Source organism: Bubalus kerabau, chromosome 17 (assembly GCF_029407905.1).
Source record: "Bubalus kerabau isolate K-KA32 ecotype Philippines breed swamp buffalo chromosome 17, PCC_UOA_SB_1v2, whole genome shotgun sequence".
NCBI classification, from domain to species: domain Eukaryota; kingdom Metazoa; phylum Chordata; class Mammalia; order Artiodactyla; family Bovidae; genus Bubalus; species Bubalus kerabau.
Window position 1 is genome coordinate 38,554,590 of NC_073640.1, and position 22,506 is coordinate 38,577,095.

A 22,506-nucleotide genomic window follows, 5' to 3' on the forward strand; every position below is an offset into this window, starting at 1 on the left:
AAACAGAGCCGGGGCAGCGGGAGGCCCAGAAGTACACAATGTTTTATTGAAAAAAGTCAGGCTTCAGCTGGCTGGTTCCATTCAACTTGGCTTGGTGGGGGTCCCCGCCCACAGGAGCTGAGTCAGATCTTCCTGCAGGCGGGCTGGGCCAGATCCCTCCCTCGTCACCCTTCCCCTCCTCTCTGATGGTGACATCCAAACAATAAATATGCAATAAATAGCGCTCCCAGGCCAGCTGCCTTCAATCCCCACGTCAGCCCCCACCAGTCTTCTCCAGTCAGGACAGGCATCCTGGCGTGCTGGACAGGCAAGTCCCCAAACCTCTCAGGGTCCCGAGGGACCTCGGATCCATCTCCATGGCCAGGTCTGGGCCCAGTCTCCAAGGAGACCTAGTAAAGCTGGGTCCAGGGTGAGGCCAGGCAAAGTGGGGCTGGCAGGTGGGTGCTGGAGGGGGTTGTGTGTTACCCTGGACACCTTCACTCTAGGCCACAAGTCTGTACTGGGCTCAGGAGTAGATGGTGATGACTTCACGGCCACCTCCACGTACCAACAGCACTCGTTCGAGGCCCTCAGTCAGCACCTCCAGGAACTCCATGTCTGTGGGGCATCAGTCAAGGAAGCAGTGCCCAGGGAAGCACCCAGGGAAGTCTAGCCCATCAAGCAGAGCTGGGGTACCCTGCAAACCCCCAGGGCATCCAGGGACAGGAGCTCCCAGCCTGACCTCATACATTGCCCACCTCCCCACCAAAGGATCCAGTTCTCATCACCCTCGCTGTTCTTGGGTGGGCCGGGCATGTTCAGAAGGACCAGGCGGGCGTCATGGGAGCGTGTGACAATGACTTCATTGAGTTTCACGGCCGTGTGCATGCGCCGCACATTAGACTGGTCCCTGCAGATAACGTGGCTGATCATGGATCCCACCCCTGGAACACCCCACCAGGCTCATCTGCCCCCATCCCACCTTCGCCCCCATCCCACCTCCACCCCCGGCCTGGATATGGCTGGGTCCATTTCTGCTGTACTCACGGCTTAATATGCACCAGCTCCCGGAAGTTGTCAGGCGTGTGGCTGGGGTCCCAGGGTTCCGTGGCCATGTACTTGTCCCTGGTCCATGTCATCTGGATCTTGTCAGTCCCAGCTGCAGACTCATCCTCCTCATCCGAGTACAGGCTCTCCAGCCGCAGGGCTGAGTGCCGGTCCTTGACTAGCTGGGCCTGAGGACAACAAGAGGAGGTCGCCTCAGTGCCATCGGGGGCCAAGCTGGCCCAGAGTGATCACTCAGCCTCAGGGAAATGAGGGGGGCTGCAGTGAGTCATTCTGATGCCCCCACTTGATGGCCTCTTCCCAGGCTGGACCCTGCCCTGAGCTGAGAAAGGTCACTGACCTCTCGCTCCCGCTCTGTCTTGGTCAGCCTCATCTGCCGCAGCATCTGGGAGCGCTGCTCCATCATCAGTGTCCGCTCGTAGGTATACGCAGAGATGTCGCTGTTATGCTGGGGAAAGGGTAAGCCATGAGGACCAAGCTACAGGGGTGGGGCGGGGCATCCACAGGGCTAAGGTGGGCAGGAGGCTCACCATCTCCACCACCTCCACCTCTGCCTCTAGACGCAGGTGGTATAGGAAGATGGCTAGATCCTTCTTCATCTGGATGCTGTTGTCGTCCATCTGGGCCACCGTGAAGATGCGCATCCGGCATTTCCTCCAAACCTGCGGCCAGGGAGGGTGGTGGTTCAGGCCCACGCCCTCCTCCACAGGCCCAGCCCCTCGTGCCATGGCCTGAGCGCCTGGCCCACCTTGTGCTGGCGCAGCAGGAAGGGCAGGAGCATGAGCATGCCGCCGTCGTGGACAATCCACCACACGTCGATGTGGCCCTCCAGGTAGCGCTCATGGTTGCTGGGGTAGAAGGCGATGTTCTTGGGCACAAGCAGGGCCAGATGGGCAGCCGTGGTGCAGCGCACAGTGTCTGGGGAGAAGGGGCATTATCGATTGTCAGCCCATGACCCTCTGGTCTCTGCCCTTGCTTAACCCCTGGCCCCTGCCCAATGTGGTTGAGCCCAGGCCCTGAGTCTCACACACCAATAAAGGTCTTCCAGGCGCGTGGGTCCTCGCTCTGTCGCCAGCCATAGGGCCAGCCCAGCACCACGGTGTTGTGCCTCATGCCACCCAGCCCGCAAGACTGGATGAGGTGGGCCAGCCCTTCCCGCACCTTGCTGGCCACCACCACCTGGCAGAAGCCCTTCACCTTCTCAATCTCCATCATGTTCTTGATTGTCTGTAGGGAACATACCCAGGTCAGAAGGCAAGGCCATCCATGTCCCCTTTGTTCCCTGCCCAGGCCCCAGGGTACAGAGCTGCTTGGTGGTGGGGGAGGAGATGGGGGCAAGGTGCCCACCCAGAGACCATGCTTGCTAGATGGAACCTTCATATCCACCTGGCTCCTGCTCTCAGCTCTCAGCTCTCACCTAGCTAGCCAGGACCGGTCCCCTCCCCTATGCACCAGCTACAGCCCGGACATCTCCAGTCTGGTTCAGGGTCCTCCCACCCCCAACTCCCGCCCCAGCAGTACCTGCTCAGCGGCCTGGGCCTCGCCGTAGCTCTCCAAGAAGCTGCCCTGGATGACAGAACCGACGATGGTCAGGCCCTTGCCAGCTTTAAGCTGGGAGGCGAAAGTGAGGAGCCGCGGGTACTTCACATGAAGGTCCTCATCTAGCTTCAGCAACACCAGTAGCTGAGGCCTGAGTGGCCGGATGGAGAGGCAGCCTGAGACCAGGGCCAGAGGTCTGCAGGGACCCAGCTCCCTCCTCTCTTGGCTCACAGGCCCCCTCAGATAGCAGTGATCCAAGGCCTGATAAGCAGGACGGTGCCCCTGGCAGCTCAGGACAGGGAACACGGACTAGGGAGGGAAGCCAGTACCTTGTGACTCTCCCCTCTCACAAGGTCGCCCCCCTGAGAACCTCGACCTCCCCCGCCAGGCCCAGGTGACTCACCGCCAGTTCTTGGTGTGAGGAGGTCCCTCCTCTAGCCGCAACAGGGCATAGCGGGCGGCGCTCAGGGACAGGCCTCGGATCCCATCACCCCATTCCTTCTCAGCCCTGCAGAAGCCCCCAAAGGCTGGTGAGTCCCCCCAAGACTTGTGTCCATGTGTATGTGGGATGGAAGGGACCAGGCCCAAGTCACAGCCCCCCAACCCCAGCGCCATGGTGGCTTAATGAAGGATGGCTCAGCTCCCCACACCCAACTACAGCCCAGCCCAGCAGCCCTGAGCACCCGAGCGGGTGCATGCGCACTCACCCTTGGTACTCAATGTACTTGTAGATCATGCCAGCAATGAGCATGGCAACCAGGGCATAGTACCAGGAGGAGACAAACATCAAGGCCAAGCAGAGGCTCATGCCCAGGAAGGACAGCGCCCTGGGCCAGAGATGGGAAAAGGGCCAGAGTCAGGGAAGGACCTCCCAGTCTCTCACCAATAGAAACTGTTGCCCAGAAAGTTCAAACCCCATCCAGGATGGTTTCCCACATAACTCTCATGTCGGACAACCTGGCTCAGGGGCCCAGCTGGCACATACCAGTGATAGTACTTAAACCGAGGCCGCCAGTTGGGGGTCCTCAGGAGCGTCTGCACAGCACAGGCCAGGTTCACAAACAGGTAGCACATCAGGAAGAACCTGCGGCACAGCGAGCGGCTGGGACTGAGCAGCCCCCTTGGCAGCTAGGTGCCTGACGTCCCAGACCCTCCCCAGGTTGGGCCTAGGTGAGGAGCCGAGACTGTCACAGCCCTGCCCGGCACAGTCAGGCAGGTCGTCTCGGCCTCACTTCGCCCACGCCCAGGGCCAGATGTGGATGGGACACTGCGGTGGTGCCCGCAGAGCCTGGTCTCAGAGGATGTTCTGGGCAGAAGGCGAGGGGGCTGTGGGCAGGGGGAACAGCTGTGGAAGAGGATGGTGTAAAGGGGAGTTCAGTGCCTGATACAGCTAGGCAAAAGCCAAGCCTCTGGCCTGGGGGACCAGTTGGATGAGGGGCTGTCATGAGTGTGGGGAGAGGGGGTCAGAGGAAGACGAGGAGGGCCATTTTGAGTCACTGCATTAGAGACGCTTGAGGGACACTTCAGTGGGCGTGGGAGACCAGGATGGAAGAGGTGCGTGAGCCCCCCGGGAAAGACAGGAAAGGCAGAGGGCTGAGGGGAGTGGCTGCCCACTCCTACCCTCAGCTGGTGGGTGAGGAAGGACAGACAAGGAGGCAGCAGGGCTGACGAGAGAGGGCAGGCGGGGGCAGGGACTATCACGGCAGGGGCAGTGCTCGGGCCCGTTAGGGCTACAGGAGAAGCAGCCTCAGCATCAAGGCTGACACATCCTGACATGGGCACTAAGGGGCCACCACCCGAGACAACTGCGGCAAGGATACTTCCAGGTGTGGGTGGAGCCGGGCAGTGACGGGCGGAGGTGTGTTGGGGGAACAGGGGAGCACTGACTCCGGCAGGCCTGGCTGTGGCTGGGGGCGCAGCTTCAGGGGGACGGGAGTTCAGTCAGCCCTACCGGCTGAGTGGGGTGGTGAAGGGTGGCTCAGACATAATGAACAAGCAAGAGGGAGCACCGGCTGTGGAGCAAGGTGTGTGAGGAGGGGCACAGTGGCCCTGGCCCTGGTGGAGGTGAACAGAGCGAGGACATGAACTCTGCCTCCGAGACCCCTGGAAACTGCTGCGTGTTTGCCACCTCTGCAGGACACTGGCAGATTCAAATGCCCAGCTGACTCCAGAACTTTAAAAGCAAGCAACTTGAAAACAGGTGGATGGGACAGTGGTGGCTCATCAAGGGTGCTGAGATTGCTGCTTGCCCATCCCTGCTCTGGGGGTCTCCCACAGAGGCACAAGGGACCTACTGGTCTCTTTAAAACATCTGAGTAAGCACTGGAAGGCAGTGGTTCAGAAGGTTGAGCTCTGCCAGGCAAACATCCCCCAACAGCCTGACCCGTCTCCCAGCTGCGTCCTCAACCCTAGACGGGGTCACAGATGAGCTGCTGGGCAGGGGTCCCGGCTAGGGTGTGGCTGAGGGTGCAAGGAGACTTTCCCAGGGCCCTTGCCCTGCCCTGGCCCCCAGCTCACATGGATAGAATGGGGGCCACCATGTCCAGCGAGGCAATGAGGATGCCCAGCTCGGCGATGAGCGCCGTCAGGAGGAGGGCCCATGTCGGTTCGCCATTTGCCTTGCCATGGCCGAAAACCTGCACACACCGGGGGCAATGGGGTCAGAAGCGAAGAAGTTGGTCCCATTCCACACATCAGGACACAAGTCACAGCCTGGCCTCCACCATCTCCAAGTCCCTCAGGGGCTCAAGTCACAGCCAAACCTATCCTGACAGGTACTCTGCCCTCCAATTCCCCAGGCCTCTCTGCTGTGAGTGGAGACAGGCCTTGGGGCTTCTGGGCCCAGGCAGCTCTGCCAACAGCAGCTCTCCCTGGATGGCTGCCTGGCCCTGGCCCCTAGCAGGATAGCATGCACCCGGATTTACTGTCTACTTCTCTCCCTGGCCAGCATGAGGGGCTAAGAGCACCCAAACGGTGGGGGAGTGCAAGAGGCTCACCCGGAGGAAAGGGATGATGTTGTCCTTGGCAATGGCCTGCAACAGGCGTGGTGCCCCAGTGAGGCTCTGCAGGCCAGCACCGCAGGTGGAGAAGAAGGAGCCGATGACGATGACCCAGGGCGAAGGCCAGGCTAACGTGCCCACCACCAGGTTTCTGCTGACACCGTCGCCATACCTGCAAGGGCCGGGCTCAGACCATGCTCCATACAAGGAGCCCCTGAAACCCTGGCTGGGGCCACCCAGTGTGAGGGCTGGCAAGGGTCAAGAAGGACAGCTATGGGGGACAGAGCTCTGGCCCTCAGCAGAGGCCAGTCCAGCAGCCCCTATCCTTCCAGCCCAGACCCAATCTGATGTCACCATCCTCTTAGAAGCCAAAGTCCTGGTACGACTGACTGACCACTGACAACCAGCAGCCTGAGAACATGTGTGGGACCATGAGTATGAGGGGGTCTGGGGTCTGGGCAGCAAAAGCTTGAGCCCACAGCCACAGGGAGGGGCCCAGCTCACTCACTTGTCCCGGAGGACCACACCCTCGATGCAAGCGCCGAAGAGAACCACACTGCTGAAGTCTGCAGCCACGTCAAGGAAAGCTGGACCTCTGTTGCCACTGCTGCCCCCACTCACTCCCCACACAGGGCCCCAGGGTCCCCCTTGCCCAAGTTTCGGGACACCTGCAACTGAGGTTTCATGTCGGGTACAAATAAACCCCTTGAATGTGTGCATGTGTGTGAGGGTTGATGTATACGTGCATGCGTGTGTGGTGTGTCTGCATATGCCAGATGGTGACTTAAACACAAGGACGTGCCTCCTGCCCGCGCACCCCCCTGCCACAATGCCAGGCCTGGGAAAGGATACAGACAAGGGAAGTGGTAACAATGGCCAGAATGGTCCCCACTGGGATGGACTTCTGCGCGTCTCGGAGGTCCCCAGAGCGGTTGGAGCCAGCCATGATGCCTCCAAAAACAATGAGACTCCCTCAGGGGCTCCCTCGGGAGTCGGGGCAGGGAGTGTGGGTGGGCAAGAGGGCTCACCTGTTACTGAGGGGAAGAAGATGCCAACCAGCACAGTGAAGGATGTGGCGATGTCAGCCACCACGTACAGGGGCAGGCTCTCCTTCAAGCCAAGGGCGTCCGTGGAGGGCAGCCCGTGCTTCTCCACGACCTCACCCTTCTCCAGGTAGGCGCTCCATAGGTTTTCTGTGGGGGCGGCCGCATCACCACTGCAGCCCCAGGGAAGTCTGGGGCAGCCCAGCCAGGGGCTGCAGGTGTAAGAGGTTCTGGGGGCTCAAGGGGGTGACCTCAGTCCGATGGCTGTGGTTTCAGCCACAGGGCCACTCTGGCCACAGGGAAGGACTGGCTGGCTGAAAGTCTGGAAGGCAAAGGTAGCTGAACTGCCATTGTCCGCCACTGCCTGCCTCTGAGACAGAGGCCCTTTATGGCTCCTGTGAGAACTATCCCAGGCAGCGTCAGGGGCTGGTGGCTGGGGAGAGAGGGGCTGCCAGAATTTTCTGGGGGGCTGCTGCAGGCCTGGGACACTGGCCAAAACAGGCTCCATTCAACCGAAATTTAGCTGCCAAGAGCTGGGCTGAGAGGACACTGCTGGACTGGGAAGGCAGCCAGAACCACCCTCCATTCCTGAGCTGGCCACACAAGGACGGCTCTGTGCTACCCTGTCCCTCCACGCTCATTCCCTCCTTCTGCTCTGTTGCGGGGGTGGGGGGGAGGGGTGGGGAAGCAGGCGGAAGGGAGCACACACCCTGGAGTACGCCGGCAGCTGCACCAGGGATGCCCGGGATCTCGGTCACATTGTTGAGCAGGAAGTAGGGGTCACAGGACTCAGCCGTGAGGTTGGGGCCATGGCAGAAGAGGCTCCAGAGCTGGGTGGCCACTGTCTCGTTGTCCACCACAGCCGTCTTGGCGCAGACATCAAACTGGTCCCGGGACAGTGTCCTGTTGCCCAGCATACATACTCTGTGGGGCGTGGGGCAGGTCAAAGTATCAGCAGCTGCTCAGCCCGAGACCCCAACTTGCTCCCATCTGGCAGCCTCTACAGAGAAGACCATCCATGTAGGGGGGATGTCAGTATAATGCCTGGAGATTCTCCCAGGTTACTTACGGAAAAACAGGAGGGTCAAAAATAGACTTGATGCCTCCAGCATAGATGGAGAGGATGGAGATGATCACACAGGCCAGGAAGAGTGAGGCAAATTTGTTCACATACTTGACACCAACGAATACCACTAGGGTCATGAAGGTCAGAAAAATGGTCCCATATACCCGCATATTGTTCAAGGTGGCACTTGATGTGTCATGAGTGCCTGTTGGGTAAAAAATGGCGGCTGGAGGGGCAATGTAGGTCTGAAACAAGAAGACAGATAAAGGAGGTTCAATTTTCCTGTGTGGAGTATGTGCTTAGTCACTCAGTCGTGTCCAACTCTTTGCAACCCATGGACTGTAGCCCGCCAGGCTCCTCTGTCCATGGGATTCTCCAGCCAAGAATACTGGAGTGGTTGCCATTTCATCCTCCAGGGGATCTTCCAGACTCAGGGATCAAACCCTCATCTCCTGCGTTGGCAGGCAGATTCTTTACCACTTAGTTATTTGGGAAGCAGTGAATTTTATGTGAAATATATCTTAATAAAGCAATTATTTACAAAAAAGAAAAAAAAAAAAGGATCCAGACACAGGAGCTGACCTGAATAGCTAAATAGAAGTGGAATAGTTTGAGGAGCAACAAAATAAATAATGATAGTACAGGATTATGAGCCAAAGAATAAAAATAAATATCCAGGAGTCCATACTGATATAAATACATGATTGAATAAATAAACAAATGGAAAAAGGACAAACTTCCTTACAGAAGAAATCCAGATAATAAATGTAGGAATGTGGGAAATAGAAAAACAAAAATAAAACCCCCAGAATATCCAGGAATAGGCTCTATACTACAGACAGAGGATCTGGAGGTGGAAGTAGGCAGGCAGTTCCTCTAAACGTCTATTGTCTAGCTGCCCGGGGCGGGCACTGGTTAACCTATGTTCCCCATTGCCCCTCCCACTCATTCCCCACCACCAGGGCAGTCCAGTGGGAGGCAGGAAGCTGAGTCAGAGCACACTTGGGGCCCAAAGACAGGGTACTGACTTCCCTGATTTCGGTAAGAGGATAAGATGGATCTGAGAGGCCTTGGCACAGAACCCTGGAGACAGAGCTTGACAGAGCCCACATGAGCCCAGGAGACAGGCTGTGCATCACCACCGAGATCCATCACAGCGTTATAGGCGGTAGTTCACAGACCACCTGCCACAGCTGAAATAGTGCCTGGGCAGCTGGAACATCCAGGGCCAAGGGGAAGACTGCTAGGCCCCTTCCATGCCTGATCCAAACTGGGAAAGGGCTGAAGGGGAGACTGGCTTGAACAAAGATCTTTCTCCCTCAGAGAGGCCTTCCTCATTGTAAGCCCTAGATCTGGGCCAGACGTGAGGGGAGCATGAAGAGCCTGGGCTTATAGGAAAGGGGCTGTTCCGACAAGAACAGAAACGGCCAGGACTTAGCCTGACTTACCAGCAGGATCTCAATGGCCCCTAGGATGTACATGGCTGCCGCAAATGTTGTTCCCAGGTAGAAGCACAGGCCCACGGCACCTCCAAATTCTGGCCCCAGCGAGCGGGAGATCATGAAATAGGAGCCCCCAGCTACAACAGAAAAAGCATACAACAGGTCAAGGCTGGTTTTTCTTCAAGAAGGCCTCTCCCATGACAACCCTTCACAACCATCCAGGGGCACAGGAACTGCTTTTCCTATTTACAAATGAGCAGAAGGTTTAGACAACCTTGCCTAAGATAGCATGGTTAATAAGTGGCCAGGCTGGGGGTGGACCTGATTTCATTTGACTCGAACACACAGCATGGGCCAGTGAGATGACTACTCTACTGGGCAGCTCTAGGTCCTCAGCAAAGCCTCAGTGGAGTTAGGTCAGTCCCTACTGACTCCCCTGGCTAATTGTGTCCAATCTCAGCACACAGCACCCTTCCCAAGGGCTAACTAACTCTGTTAGTTGACCCTCCAGACCAGGGAAGGGACTGTATCTTATCTAGTTTTTTGCCCCTAGGGCCAGCCACAGGGTAACTGTCCATGGCTGACTCTCCTGCCTTGAATCTGTGCTTCCATCACAGTCTCACACCCCTGGCAAGACTGAGTCAACCCTGGGCCTCAGGGCCAGTGAGGGTGCAGGCGACAAGAGCCATCCCATGCTTCTGGTTGAAACTGCTCCTGATAAATCTTATCTGTGAAAAATCTGGGAACAAGGATCAAGAAGCTTTAAAAAGGCTACTCCTTTTCACGCTATAATCCCACCTCTAGGACCTTGTCCTATTCATTGGAAGGACTGATGTTGAAGCTGAAACTCCAATACTTTGGCCACCTGATGGGAAGAGCTGACTCATTTGAAAAGACCCTGATGCTGGGCAAGATTGAAGGCGGGAAGAGAAGGGGATGACAGAGGATGAGATGGTTGGATGGCATCACCAACTCAATGGACATGAGTTTGAGTAGACTCCAGGAGTTGGTGATGAACAGGGAGGCCTGGCATGCTGTAGTCCATGGGGTCGCAATCGGACACGACTGAGCAACTGAACTGAACTGAGGACCTTCTCCTAAGGAAACTGCCAGGGGCATGAACAAAGATCAGTGTGCAAGACTGTTCAAGACAATGTTTACAACAGTGAAAAAGTAGAGAATAGGAGAATAATCACATAAATTAGATAATATCAATCCACTTTAAAAAACCAAATAAACTGTTTTCAGCATTTGAGAAATACACACACACATACACACACAGAGTTTGGGGAAAACAATACATCTCAATACTTTATAACACCCTAAAACCGTGGACCAAAAGGCTAACTAATCGTTATGAACTCAGGATGATGGGATTATGGGTACTCTTCAGTTTTTTTCTACATTTTTTTATACTTTAAATCCCTCTTCTGATAAACATATATTGCTTTTTCCCTATTACTTTTATACTAATACTAATAAAATTGTTATTTGAAAAAAATAAAAAAGGATTCAAACACAGGAGCCAACCTGAATAGCCAAATAGCCAAAGTGGAACAGTGCAAGCAAAAAATTAAATGATAATACTAAGGTTATGAACCAAAGAATAAAATAAGTATCCAGGAGTCCACAGGGAAGGTATAAATACATGGCTAAATAAATAAGTAAGCGGAGTCTCTGAAAACCAAGTCCAGTCTCATCATGGAAAACCCTACAATCCATAGTGTGGGCCAGGCTCATTGGCTTGGGTCACCAAGAATGCCCTATCACCTTCTTTATCAGCCCCAGCACCCACTTTAAAAAATTACTTTTATACTATAAACAAAACAAAACAAACCCCGAACAAATAAAACAACAGCGATCTCAAATTCTATCAAGCAGGGATGCTCCTAAGTGGTGACACTTTCCGGATTCAAGGACTAAGACCCCACCAGAAAACTGTCTGGGGGGCAGGGAATGAGTGTTTCCGGGCATGTCAAGGGGGATTCTGGGCCCATTCCCCACCTCAGGCCTGAATGGCACTCACCCACCTGGAACCACACCATTGGTGGCGATGGCGCTCATGGAGATGGCCGTCAGCAAGGTCTGTGGGAAGGACAGAGGTGAGCAGCTCAGCTGGGCGGGCTCTGTGGGGCAGCCGTGGCCCTGCCCCCGCCCAGAATACTCACACAGCAGCAGCAGATGAGCACAATGAGGAGGGCCTGCAGCACGCCAGCTGTGCCCACCATCCAGGTCAGCCGCAGGAAGAGGATAACCCCAAAGATGTTCTGCAGGCAGGGCAGGTACACCCCCATGAGGGTGCCCATGCTGGGTGCCTATGGAGCAGGAGGGGAGGGGGGAGACGGAGCATCAGAGGGGCCCCTCATTGCTTGGCAGTCCCCCACCTCCAGGGTATTCAGCCAGAGAACAGGCTGGAGAAGGAGACCTGGGGATACAGAGGGTGAGCTGACTGGATGTCCGGGTGAGCTGACTGGATGTCCGCGCTGACCTTCATACATTAACAAACACTTGGGGAGTGGGAAGGTACAAAACCTGATTCTTTTCCAAACCCTATGTGTGAGCTTTTGAGCCTCACCTCCCCTTCATGGTCCTACTTTCCCTTCCTCTCTTCTTTCACACTTCCAGAAAGTGAGGTCTATATCAGACCTCCACTTTCTCAGCCAGCAGGCCCTATTGTACCCAGGTCAGAGTCTAAAACGTTGTTCCTGACCCTCCCTCTCTCCCACGCCCCCATCCAGTCCAGGGGAAAGTAAGTCGTGCCCAGTGTACCTCTCAAGGTGCCCTGAGATCAGTCTGTCTTGCCTTGGTCTTAATCCCCTGAAGCTAAGGCACTATACCTGGATAGTGCCTTCTTATGCCTGTTAACCTCTCCATGCTCCAGCCCACTCTGCTGCCAGAGCAGGACTCTGAAAATCAAGACCAGTCGCATCATCCTTACTAAAACTCCTCTGCATTGTCTATACTGTAATCCAGCGTGGGCCAGGCTCCTTGGCCTGGGCTGCCAGGCATGCCCCCGGACAACATCAGACCCTCAGAGCCTCTGAACCAGGGCATGTGCTGGGCTCTGCCTGGGATGGTTATCCCTGCCTTACGGCCTGGCAAATTCCTCTTCAGTTAAACCTTCAGGAGACTTAACTGTTGCCTCTTCCAGGAAGTTCCCCCAGGTTGCCTTAGGTGGAGTTTGTACTTCCTCTTGCATTCCCTCAGTATCTGATCTACTCTTCTATCATAGTGGTCACAACAGGTCACGGTAACTGTTTACTTGAGTGACCATAGTGGAGTAAACTTGGCTTGTTCACTGTTCTGTCATCAGCAGGCCCTGCAGGTACTCAAAAGGTGCTCCTAAGCCCAGTGAGTGATGCCTTAGAAGGCCTCTGGGATAACCTATTGGGAAAGTCCTGCATATAGAGTGGAGACTCAGGCTGGAGGGCAGGTAAGGAAAGTCTGTCTCAATGGGCACATCCAGGCAGGATTTCTCAACTACCTAAGAACAGAGTAGGGGCTAAACAGGAGGCCAGGGCAAATGCTGAAGCACAGAGTTAGGGCTGGTACCTTCTTGAAGAACTGAGCCCTACATGAAAACAGCACAGAGTTGTGGGGTCCTAAGAGCTTCCACCAGAGCCTCCAGCAAAGCCTGCTGCTCTAGAGCCAGGGTGGGAGAAAGAACTCTGTGGCCACAGGAACTCTTCTCCAGGGCCCAGGCCAGGTGCAAGATCCATGCACAGCCTAAAGGACCCCAGAAGGGCCTGGGAGGGCCCCGAGTAAAAACAAATGGTCTCTCAAGCTGTCCTGCACAGAGCAGGTAATGGATACACCTCAATGTGGGTTCTGACTGAGCCCTTCTCAGAGGTCCTGGACCACCCACAGGATAGTGGCAGCTCCCAGCCTCCCCATTCAAGGCTGAGTCACTCTGGGAAAAGGGCAGTATGGGAAAGGGCAGGGCCGGAAATGCTTTCTGCATCTCTAAATAACCTCTGGCAGCCTCAGAAGGTCACCAGGCCACAGCCAGAGCGGCTGCCATGAAGAGGCTGCCTTGGGTCTTGGTGTGGTCTGGCTGAAGGCCCACCCTTCCGGCTTTAAGCTTTTTTTTCTGAGGCCCCTGCTCACACCCGCCTGGGTGAGGACCACAGCTCAGTGGCCCCAGCTCCCTAGCTTTCTGCTGATTTGCTGTGGACTTGACCAGGCTCCTCCTTTCTCCATGAAACAGCTACTAGTGCTGGGACACTCAGCCATCCTCTGCCTCTTTAAACCCAGGGCCAGGGGAGCTGGCAGGTAAGCTGAGGCTGGAACCCAGCATCCTCATGGGCTTTTCATAAGGCCAAGGGACCACAGCCCTTCACCAACCCAGAACACCTTGCTGAGATGTACTCTAGCCTTTCTTAGGGACCTTTTTACTCCCAGCCAGTGGCTTCCTGGACTTGGCCTGAAAGGACAGAGAGGAGACTCTTACCCAAGGATCTCACCCCTCACTGCAGGGCTAAACAGGGATAGCCAGAGATAAACAGAGTTCTCTGGTATCTGCAGTTCAGAAAATATCATCAAAATCACAACCAACAGGATAGGGTGAGGGTCAGGTCTGTGTGACCCCAAGATCTCAGCTGTCCTCTCTCAAGTGTGGGCTGGGTTGCCTCCGAGAAGAGTGACATGAGGGGTGTACAGCTGCCTGGTCGATCCTCTCTCCTCACCCACCTCAGTAATCTCAAGGGCAAAGGCAATCTCATGGGCAATCTCAAATACCTGCCCAAATCTCAACGGCAGGTCTGAGACTGGGGGATGCGGTTTATTCCAGCCAAGGGCTCCTCCTGCCTGTGCTGACCTCCAGCAAGAGGTCAGCTAGTGCCAGACCCAAGTTCCTTTTGGGTCACAGCTGTTTCCCAAACCTCAGGGAGTCAGGAGACGTGGAGAGAAGCTGCTTTGCCTCTAAACTGAATACGTAGCAGGAAAAAAACAACCCAGCCTTTGGTTAAACTGAGCCCCATCACATAGGTTAGGGACAGGGTAAAGTCATCCCTGGTGGCTCCAGTGGTAAAGAACCCACCTGCCAATGAAGGAGACGTGGGTTTGATCCCTGGGTTGGGAAGATCCCCTGGAGGAGGAAATGGCAACCCACTCCAGTATTCGTGCCTGGGAAATCCATGGATAGAGAAGCCTGTCAGGCTACAATGGGGTCGCAAAAGAGTTGGATACAACCAAGCGACTGAACAACAACAAAGTCATCCCAAAGAGAGGACGACTAGAGGGCCAGAGGCCTGCAGAGTGAACAGGAATAAGACCAGGAGAGAGATAGGGAAGCCCCAGGAGGCAATGTTTTACTCCTATCACCCTCAGTCTCAGCACTCCAAGGGGCTATTGGAGAGGTCTGCCAATGGAGCCAACAAAGAGGGGCAGAAGGGTTTAGTCATCTGCTCTAGGTCACATAGCCCCAAGGTTCCTAGTTCCAAAGGTAACACCCTTACCCATCCTGATGGGATGCCAGTGATCTGGCATTCTACACAGTCACATACCTCACAGGAAACCCACAAGTCTCCCAGTGTTATGTGTTGACCTTTAGCTCAGTCACCTTAGGCAAGTTATGTAACATCTTTGACACTCAAGTTTCCTCACCTGTAAAGCAGGGATGATAACAGAAACTGCCTCACAGATTTTTTGTGAAGATGACATGCAAGAACCCTGGCCCACTGCTTAGCATGATGCCTCACACACACGCACACACACAGGCCTAAGTAAAGGCAGTGGTCGCTCCCACCATTATTTCTGAGGGTCTCCCTGGTTCTCTGCCCTGAGGGGCTCCTCCTCAGCCCAGCCCTTGAAGCCTTCTTGAGCCCAAAGTACTCAGTGCCCATCCTCCATGCTCACCACATCTGGCACCTACTTCCCCGGGATGCTAATAGCTACGTGGGGAAACTGCCAACTCCACGGTGTTGACTCTGTCCTCCTAGGAGCAGCCTCTCTGACCAGCTCACCTTGGCTGCTCTCCGACGGGCACCCTCTCCATTCTCAGCCTCCTCATGCTCCTTGGCGCCCTGTGTGAGGTTGGTGTAGCTGACGAGCTTGCCCAGAAGAGATGACACCTTTGGGCGGATGTCCAGCTCTTCCTGTAAACAGAGCCACAGGGCATTCTGGCAATGGGCCCAACTGGCACCAGGCTACCTGTGTGTAGCCAGCAGCCTGGCCTCTGGTCCCTTGCCAAGCCCTGAGGCAGGCTTGGGCTCCTGCCTGGGGAAGCCCAAGCCAGCCAACTGGGCAGGTGTGGGTGCCCCACCCCAGCACTCACTTCTCTCTGCCCCACCTTGGCTCAATCACTACCAGCCCATTTGCAAAACTACCTGCCTCAGGGAAAGGGCAGGGCAGACAGGCGACCGGCACACTTCATCCTGCCTGTTCTGGCTGGCCACCTCCCAGCTATGAGTAGGCCTTTGGAACTCACATCTGTGCTCAATAGCCACCCTAGTCATCCCAGGGAAACAAAGAAATTAAATGAGGAGTCAAAAGAGAGATGCCTGGGACAAGTGAAGTCTCTCTTATCTGCCCAAACCCTGATCCTCCTGGATGGTCTTCCCCACACCCTGTGAATAACCCACCTCAATCCCCAAGGTGGGATCCTAGCCCCCTAGCCCGTCTTTGGGAGAGGCCAAGTCAAGAGGCCTCCCAGGGCTCAAGGTATGGCACAGCATCCAGCACAGCATCCTGAGCACTGTGTCTCCACCTGCCTGTTCCCACGTTTAGTTTTTCCCTATCAATCAGCTCCCTTCTGACCCTACACACAAGGAGAAACTGGCTTGGAGTAAGAAGTGAGGATGCAGGTCTTTGAAAGTCTATGGAGACTGAAGAGCCTACGAGACTTGCAAAGAATGTGGGTAGGTGTGGGTCAGAACTTAGGGGCCTAAACCATGACTTCAATTCAGAGCCAACTTCTGATTTGAGTCTGAAAATGATAAAATTCAAGGCCAAAGTCACAAAATTTGTGACTGTGAATGCTTCCAAAGAGAGATCACAAAATTTGTGACTGTGAATGTCTCCAAAGAGAGATCCACTGAGGTTATAGATATGGAGAGAGAGGGCAGATTCAGTGAGAAGGACCCGGTCTTGGTGAACTTGATGGGGCTAGAGTTGGAGGAGTCAATCAGGAAGGACAAGGAAGAGTTCACAGGAGAGGGAAGAACTGTGGACTGTGAAAAGTCCCAGATGTGAAGGAGACAAAGGAAATCCTGAAGTCAGAAATCCTGAGAGGTGGTGACCTTGCTGAGGGGCTGCATGGAAGTCAAAGGTAAACACTCTTGGAGGTAGTAATGGGGTAGAGGCCTCTGGGAAAGCAGTTTCAGTTAAAAGGACCAAGAGAACCGCAGCTTGGCTGCCAAGGGAGCGAGACAGACAAGCAGAGACTGGAGGAGGAGCCCAGACATAAAGAGGCACAACACCCAGCCGGCTTGCTTAGCTAAGGCTTAGGTCCTGACAGGTCCCTGCGCGCCCACACCCATGGCCCAAAATGGCTCCTCAGCTACCTCAAACAGTGCCAGGTTCCTGTCATGGTAGTCACTTCCTCTGGAAGCCTCCATGGGACAAAGGAAAGGGCTGCTCTCTTTATGGTTGCCATGTCCTGTAGAGAGAGAGAAACAGAATCCTAGTCAGGGGCTGCCTACTGAGCCCCCAGCATGCACTTCTCCCCAGCAGGCCTGCTGTCATCTCTGTGGCGCACTTTAGGGACCAGTGTAACAATACTGGGCCTCAGTTTCCCCAACATACCCTGTCAGCCTCCTTGAAAGAGCCAGAATTAGCAGCCTGGCCAATGATCAAAACCCAGCACGAACACTCATCTAGCAGGGGGCACCCGAGCGAAGGGCCCAGACGCACTAGCTCAGCACTGTTAACACCAAGGGGCGGAGTCTGCTGCAGAAGGGCGTGGCTCAATCAAAGCCCGCCTTCAGACCACCCCTGAGACACACACTCCCGTTTTTCCCAGCCCTTCTGGAATACCCAGTGTGCCAGGTGCCAAGGGCTCAGTGTCCTCAGGGCTCCCCCAAGAGCTACCCTCCAGATAGAGAAAGCCACACATGGCGCCTTCTGCCGCCATGATCAGCCAGCCACCTACTAGCCACTCCATCATGCACCGCGCGGGGACGGCCTTCTTGAGGGCCGCCTGAGGCATGCCGGGAGGAGCGGCAAGCAGGAGACTGTCCAGTGTACGAAGTGGGCGCCCAGAGCTGTCTAGGGTCGTCTGGGAAAGCCCTACGAAAGCCTGACCAGGTGGTGTGGGACTGGGCAAGGACTGTAGGCAGGACTCGCTTGTTTACCTCCCTGTCCCCAGATACCAGCCGCTTGCCCGAAACTAGGCGCGTGGCCAGTCCCCACGTCCACCTACCCCCCAGGCCGGTGAGGTAGGGCCTCAGCACCAAGGAAACCTCACAGAAAGGAGCCAGATGCACCTTCTTTTAATACGGCTGCCTCAACACTCAAAACTGGGCCGCTTTTTCTGGCCACCCAGCATTCACTCTTTCGTTTTCCAAACCGTCTCCATTGTGTGTCTCAGTGGGTGACATTCCCAGCTTTCCATGAAGCAGGCAGAAGACACCAAGAGTCCTTTTCTAGTTGCTAAGGGAGAAAAAAACCCTTGTTTGGAAACTGGTGGCAGTGGCTGAAGGCCTCACAGCTGACATCTTGGTTCCAAGAAGCCACGGTGGTGTTGGATGGCAATGGCTACAGCAGCAGTGTTGGCCTGGTGTCCTGTGATGGAGGTGGCCAACAGAAGTGTCTTCACTGATCCAGACTAATGGGGTATTCTGGCCATGCCTGGTTTTGTGAGAGCTACCTGGCAACCTTCTCTTGTTAAATAGCCCCCAATCCATTTCTCTTGTTTGCAGTGAAAAATACTGAATTACGCCTCCTCCATTTGATACATCCTCTTGCCATCAATATGAAACTTAACTTCTCTGAGCCAACAATTACTCAGCAGGTGCTCTGCTGTGGATTCTTTACTGCCCCAAGAGACTGACAGGTAAAGCATGTTGATGACAATTTCTGGGGCAAAATCAGCTGTTCCTTCCCACAGGATGTAAAAAAACTACATCACCTCCTCTAGGAACCTGGACTAGCTAAGTGAAGCAGCTCAGTACCAGAAGCTACATGTCTGTGTGTAGGTCAGTGCTAAGGGAAAAGTGGACAGAGATAGTGAGAGGTGAGGCCAGCCTACAGAATCACTTTAGAGCCTCGGGGTGGGGGGAGGTGGTCACAAAACTACTCAGACACCCTAAGACATTTGCTATGCCCTTGATGCTTGTTCAGGATGAGGATAAGGAGTCACAAGAAAAACCTGAAAACCCAGTACATGGATGGTCCTTCAGTGAGAAGTCCCTGAAAACTACTCTTAGATTTTTGTGACAAAAATATCTTCCCTGAATAAGTCAGAGGCTTTCTTCTGTCCAAAAAAGGCAACTATAAGAGCTCATCTTGTTTCCCTTTCTGCCTTGGCTGCCAGGAATCTCTAAGCTAAATTTATTTCTTAGATCCAGTCACCATCTGCCTCAGAGTCCTTGCCCCTTTCCTCTGCATGGTTTTGATCTTTCTTACAGTAAGAGTCCTTTGGGGAGGAATTTTTGTTGTCTATCTCTTCTGACCCTTCTGTGGAAGTAGGTTGAAAGTAAAGGATAAATCATTCTAAACTCCTGCACCGCAGCCTTTCCCCCACCACCACCACCATTGTCTAACCCTAACCTCACCTAAGGACTGTATTAGCATCTAGAAAACAGAGCTGAGCACATAGCAGTCCCCCCAAAATGCCTGTGGATGGTCCTACAAGACCCAGTCAATCCCTTGTCCCTTCAGCCATGATGCCAGGGCAGCTCAGAGCCCTTCCAAAGGTTACCTTTAGTTCTCATAGCAATACTCCAATAGGTATCATTTACCCTCTTTTAGTAACAAAGAATGTAAAGCTCAGATTCAGAGGCAAGGTGACTCAGTGAGAGGGCCAAACTTGGATCCCAGGATCCCCTAGATCCAGGTAAGAGCTGAGCTGTGGGTTCCCTACTCCTGCTTAGGACCCCCTTCCATCCCAGGAGGCATCCCAGGGTTGCAGTGCAGGCCACAACTAAAGAGTGTCTGGGGTTTGCAGTTTGACCATGATGTGTATATCCAAGGCTCCTGGTGTTCAGTGGCCAGAAGCCAAGCTTGGATTCCTGTGCCTCCCTTTGTGTGATCTAGGGCAACCTGCTTACCCTCTCTGTGCTGCCTTGCTTTCTTTTCCTATGAAGTAGAGCTAATAACATCCACTCTTCCAACTGCCCAAATGCCTCAGAAAAGGGACAGTCTGGTGCCAGATACCCAGCAGGGATTCCATGGAGTTCCCCAAAACTGCCTCAGTTAAGGACCGCTCCCATGGGATTGTGGGAATTGGGGGGAGGTAGGGTCTAAGCAGTGCCTGGGTATCTGTACTGCCCTCAGCTATTCCAAAAATCCCGGAGCAGGTCTGGGCATGCCTGCCAGGCCAAAGCTACTCAGATGCCACCTGAGACCCCTGGTGAACCACAGCATGAAGGCTGGGCCTGGGGGCTGCCTCTGATATGTGTGTTCTGGCCAGCAGCTGTGAATGCGCCAGCTGCAAGCAGGGATCCAGGTGACACTCCTGGTATTCCTGTACAGGTATCTGCCAGGGGTACTCCTCTAGAACCTCTTTGCCCTCTGCCCACAGGCCATGGTGGGCTGGATGAACAAGTCCATCTATGCCCTTGGAACAGAGGTATGGGCCTTGAGAGATTCAGATACCAGGCCGACGGAGGGGAGGGGGAGTCCCATGAGATGCCCTCAGGGTCACTATTTTTGTGCCCCTGACCCTTTGCAGCCCCCAACTAGAAGGATCATAACCACTCACCAGGGTGCAGAATGTCCCCCATACTGCAGACACAGTCACGATCTGGCTGAAAGGGAGGAAGAGGAGGTGGGGGGGGATAGTGGGAGGAGCTGGCCCAGCCTGGAGGGACCTGGCAGGACTTAGCCAATGTGAGGGAACCAGTTCCCTATAGTCCCCTGTGAGAGGCCAAGGCGGAGCCTGAGGCTGGGCTTCGCTCTGCCTACCTGCTGGTCCAGGCTGATCTTAGGGATGCAGCCCAACCCAGCCTCTGGGGAGAGAGAGCCTCCAAGGGCTATCAGAGGAGCAGGGTGGCTGCTGGCTTCTGCTCTCTCCACTGGTACCAGGCTGGGGCAGGTGCCGGCAGGGGTTGAGGTGTGTACACCCTCACAAGCTGTCAAGCCTGTTTAAATTTCCATGATGTCCAGCAGCCCATGCCACTGCGCTGTGCCATCTCCACACACAGCAGTCAAGTGACACACATACAGCCATCACCCACATGAAGCGTGGATCACCTCAGTCAGGCCCCCATCAGAGACAGATCCAAGTCAGATCAAGATAACATCACCTGACACATGCCACCAACATGCATGTCCCCTGCAGATCTCCATCACGGTCAGTAACAGACCAAGCATTTGTCATCAGTCACATCACCATCCTCATCACCGTAGCCCACAAGAATGTGCTATCCTAACCCCACTCTGGCTCTGCGGTACCCCACAGCTGTACACTTGCAGAAGCACAACTACACATGCATGTGCTGCTGCACACACAGACACAGGTTCTTGGAGTGTTCACACAAGAGTGAGCCCTGCAAGAACAGGGCCCTGGGGGCCTCCTGGGGAAAGAGATGGTGAAAGTCAAGGGCAGGCACCTAGGAGGGGGAAGCCGGGTTTACCTTCAGGCCCAGTTTAACAGCTAAGAGGGCTCTGGAGTCTCCCACCCTCGATCTGAATCCCCTAGAGCAAGTTACAGAACTACTCCATGCCTCACTTCACCCATTCCTAATAGAGAGTAACACTACCTATCCCAGAGCGGGAAATTAGGAGGATTAAACGAGTTAATTCAGGTAAAGTGCCTAGACAAGCCTGGTCCCGTGTGAGTGCTCCACACGGGTGGAGTGTCCACTGTACCTACAGATGTAAGCTGGGATCCATGTAGCACTCAGGCAGTGGCCCACAGACCCCTTCAGGCTTCCCTCCGAGGGGACTGGAGTGCTGGGCGGCACACAGAAGGAAGGAGAAGGGGAGGGGAGCGGAGGAGAGAGGGTGGTTTTAGGGAAAGAGATGCTGAAGCACAAAAGTGTAGGCGAGACGAGAAGAGGTTAGGGGCGGTTGGCAGGAGGTGAGAGGGCTGGGTTCCCGCCTGGGTGTCGCTCCCAGGCGGGAAGAGCCAGAGATGGAGGTTCAGCGCTCTTCGCGCCCCAGGCGGCCCCGCTGGCCTGGCCACGTCTGCAGCCCCCGCCCGCGGCCCTCAAGGGAGGAGCTGGGGTGAGGAGGGAGGCCCGACCGCGACAGCAGGCGCCGGGGGCCCAGGAAAATTGTGTCTGCGCGCGAGGAGTTGGGGACTGTTTAGCGGCGAAGGAGTCTTAAGAAAAGTTGGGCCTTCATCGACGTGTGCGCGCACGGCCCGGCGTCTGTGCGCCAGCCGGTCCCGCATGGCCCGCTCCCCGCCCCGGCCCGGGACCCCACCGGGCGGCCCCTCACCGTCCGCGTCCTCCCGATCGGCGCGCTCCCCGTAGTCCACCCAACTCAGACCCTCGAGGTTGTCATAATCGCCGCGCCGCGGCCCGTCTACCGGTACCACGGTGAAGTGAGGCATCCCGCGCGCTCGGCCCTGCCGCGCCCGCCGCCCCGGCCGCCTGCCCGGCTGTCCCCGCCGCTCCGGGCCGGCGCGCCCCGCCCGCTCACATTCCTCCCCGCTGCGCTCACTTCCTCCGCCCGCCCCCCGGGCCGCCCCTCGGGGGCGGGGAGCAGGAGGGGCTCGGGGCCGGCTCCTCCCTGAGGGGGGCCCCGGAGGAGTGAAACCCCCGGGGCGGGAGTACTATTCCACGCCCTGGGGAGGCCCGATTCCTGTGTGACCTCGGGTGGTGAGCCGCCCTCTCTGAGCTTCAGATGCAGTGCTTGTAAAATGAGGAAATGCGCTTGGGGCTGATGAGGGCTCCTGAGGTGGGGCACGAGGTGAGCTTTGTGCCTAGTGAGCGCTCAGTGACATTTCTGTGATGCAGGGCCGGGGAAGAGTAGGCAGGAGCCCAGAGCTCATTCAAGAACCGCCCAGGGGCCTCCTCGGCACCCTATTCCCATTTTCATCGTCTCTGTCTTCCACCTCTCCTCCGCGTCCCTGGAAACCGAGGGAGCCCCAGGAAGATCCCATCCCTTCGCCCACTCGACAGTGTCTCTCTGTTGGAGACTGCTGGGGGGATCCGTGCCCTTTCACTAGAGGCTGCTTCCTTCTTGGAAGTAAGGACACCCATTGCCCCTCGTCCAGCCCCATGGGCCTCTTCAGACGCTGCACTGGATTCTTTAGCCAAGTTCTT

General features: G+C 55.6%; 1 protein-coding gene across 1 annotated transcript; it reads right to left on the bottom strand.

Annotated features, from left to right (window-relative positions):
* Positions 1-23: 23 nt before the first annotated feature.
* Positions 24-21,870, bottom strand: SLC12A4 (solute carrier family 12 member 4). The gene is made up of 24 exons (XM_055554172.1): positions 21,677-21,870; positions 16,636-16,730; positions 15,097-15,228; positions 11,302-11,448; positions 11,164-11,218; positions 9,140-9,270; positions 7,695-7,936; positions 7,335-7,549; positions 6,611-6,775; positions 6,435-6,533; positions 6,091-6,148; positions 5,580-5,754; positions 5,101-5,219; positions 3,569-3,667; positions 3,291-3,410; positions 2,987-3,091; positions 2,566-2,734; positions 2,076-2,271; positions 1,793-1,962; positions 1,575-1,706; positions 1,385-1,492; positions 1,027-1,214; positions 758-889; positions 24-599 (listed from the first exon to the last, which is right to left on the bottom strand). The coding sequence occupies exons 1-24, from the start codon at positions 21,789-21,791 to the stop codon at positions 506-508; spliced, it is 3,261 nt and encodes a 1,086-aa protein (XP_055410147.1). The 5' UTR covers positions 21,792-21,870; the 3' UTR covers positions 24-505.
* Positions 21,871-22,506: the final 636 nt, after the last annotated feature.

What these genes read in the sequence shown, in the direction of transcription:
- SLC12A4 (XM_055554172.1), bottom strand. Translation starts at nt 21,791, where the DNA reads ATGCCTCACTTCACCGTGGTACCGGTAGACGGGCCGCGGCGCGGCGAT. An exon ending in ACATCATCCCTTTCCTCCGG is followed by an intron (nt 5,220 to 5,579) that starts GTGAGCCTCTTG and finishes CGGTGTGTGCAG; the next exon opens with GTTTTCGGCCATGGCAAGGC. An exon ending in AGGTGGAGGTGGTGGAGATG is followed by an intron (nt 1,493 to 1,574) that starts GTGAGCCTCCTG and finishes CCCTTTCCCCAG; the next exon opens with CATAACAGCGACATCTCTGC.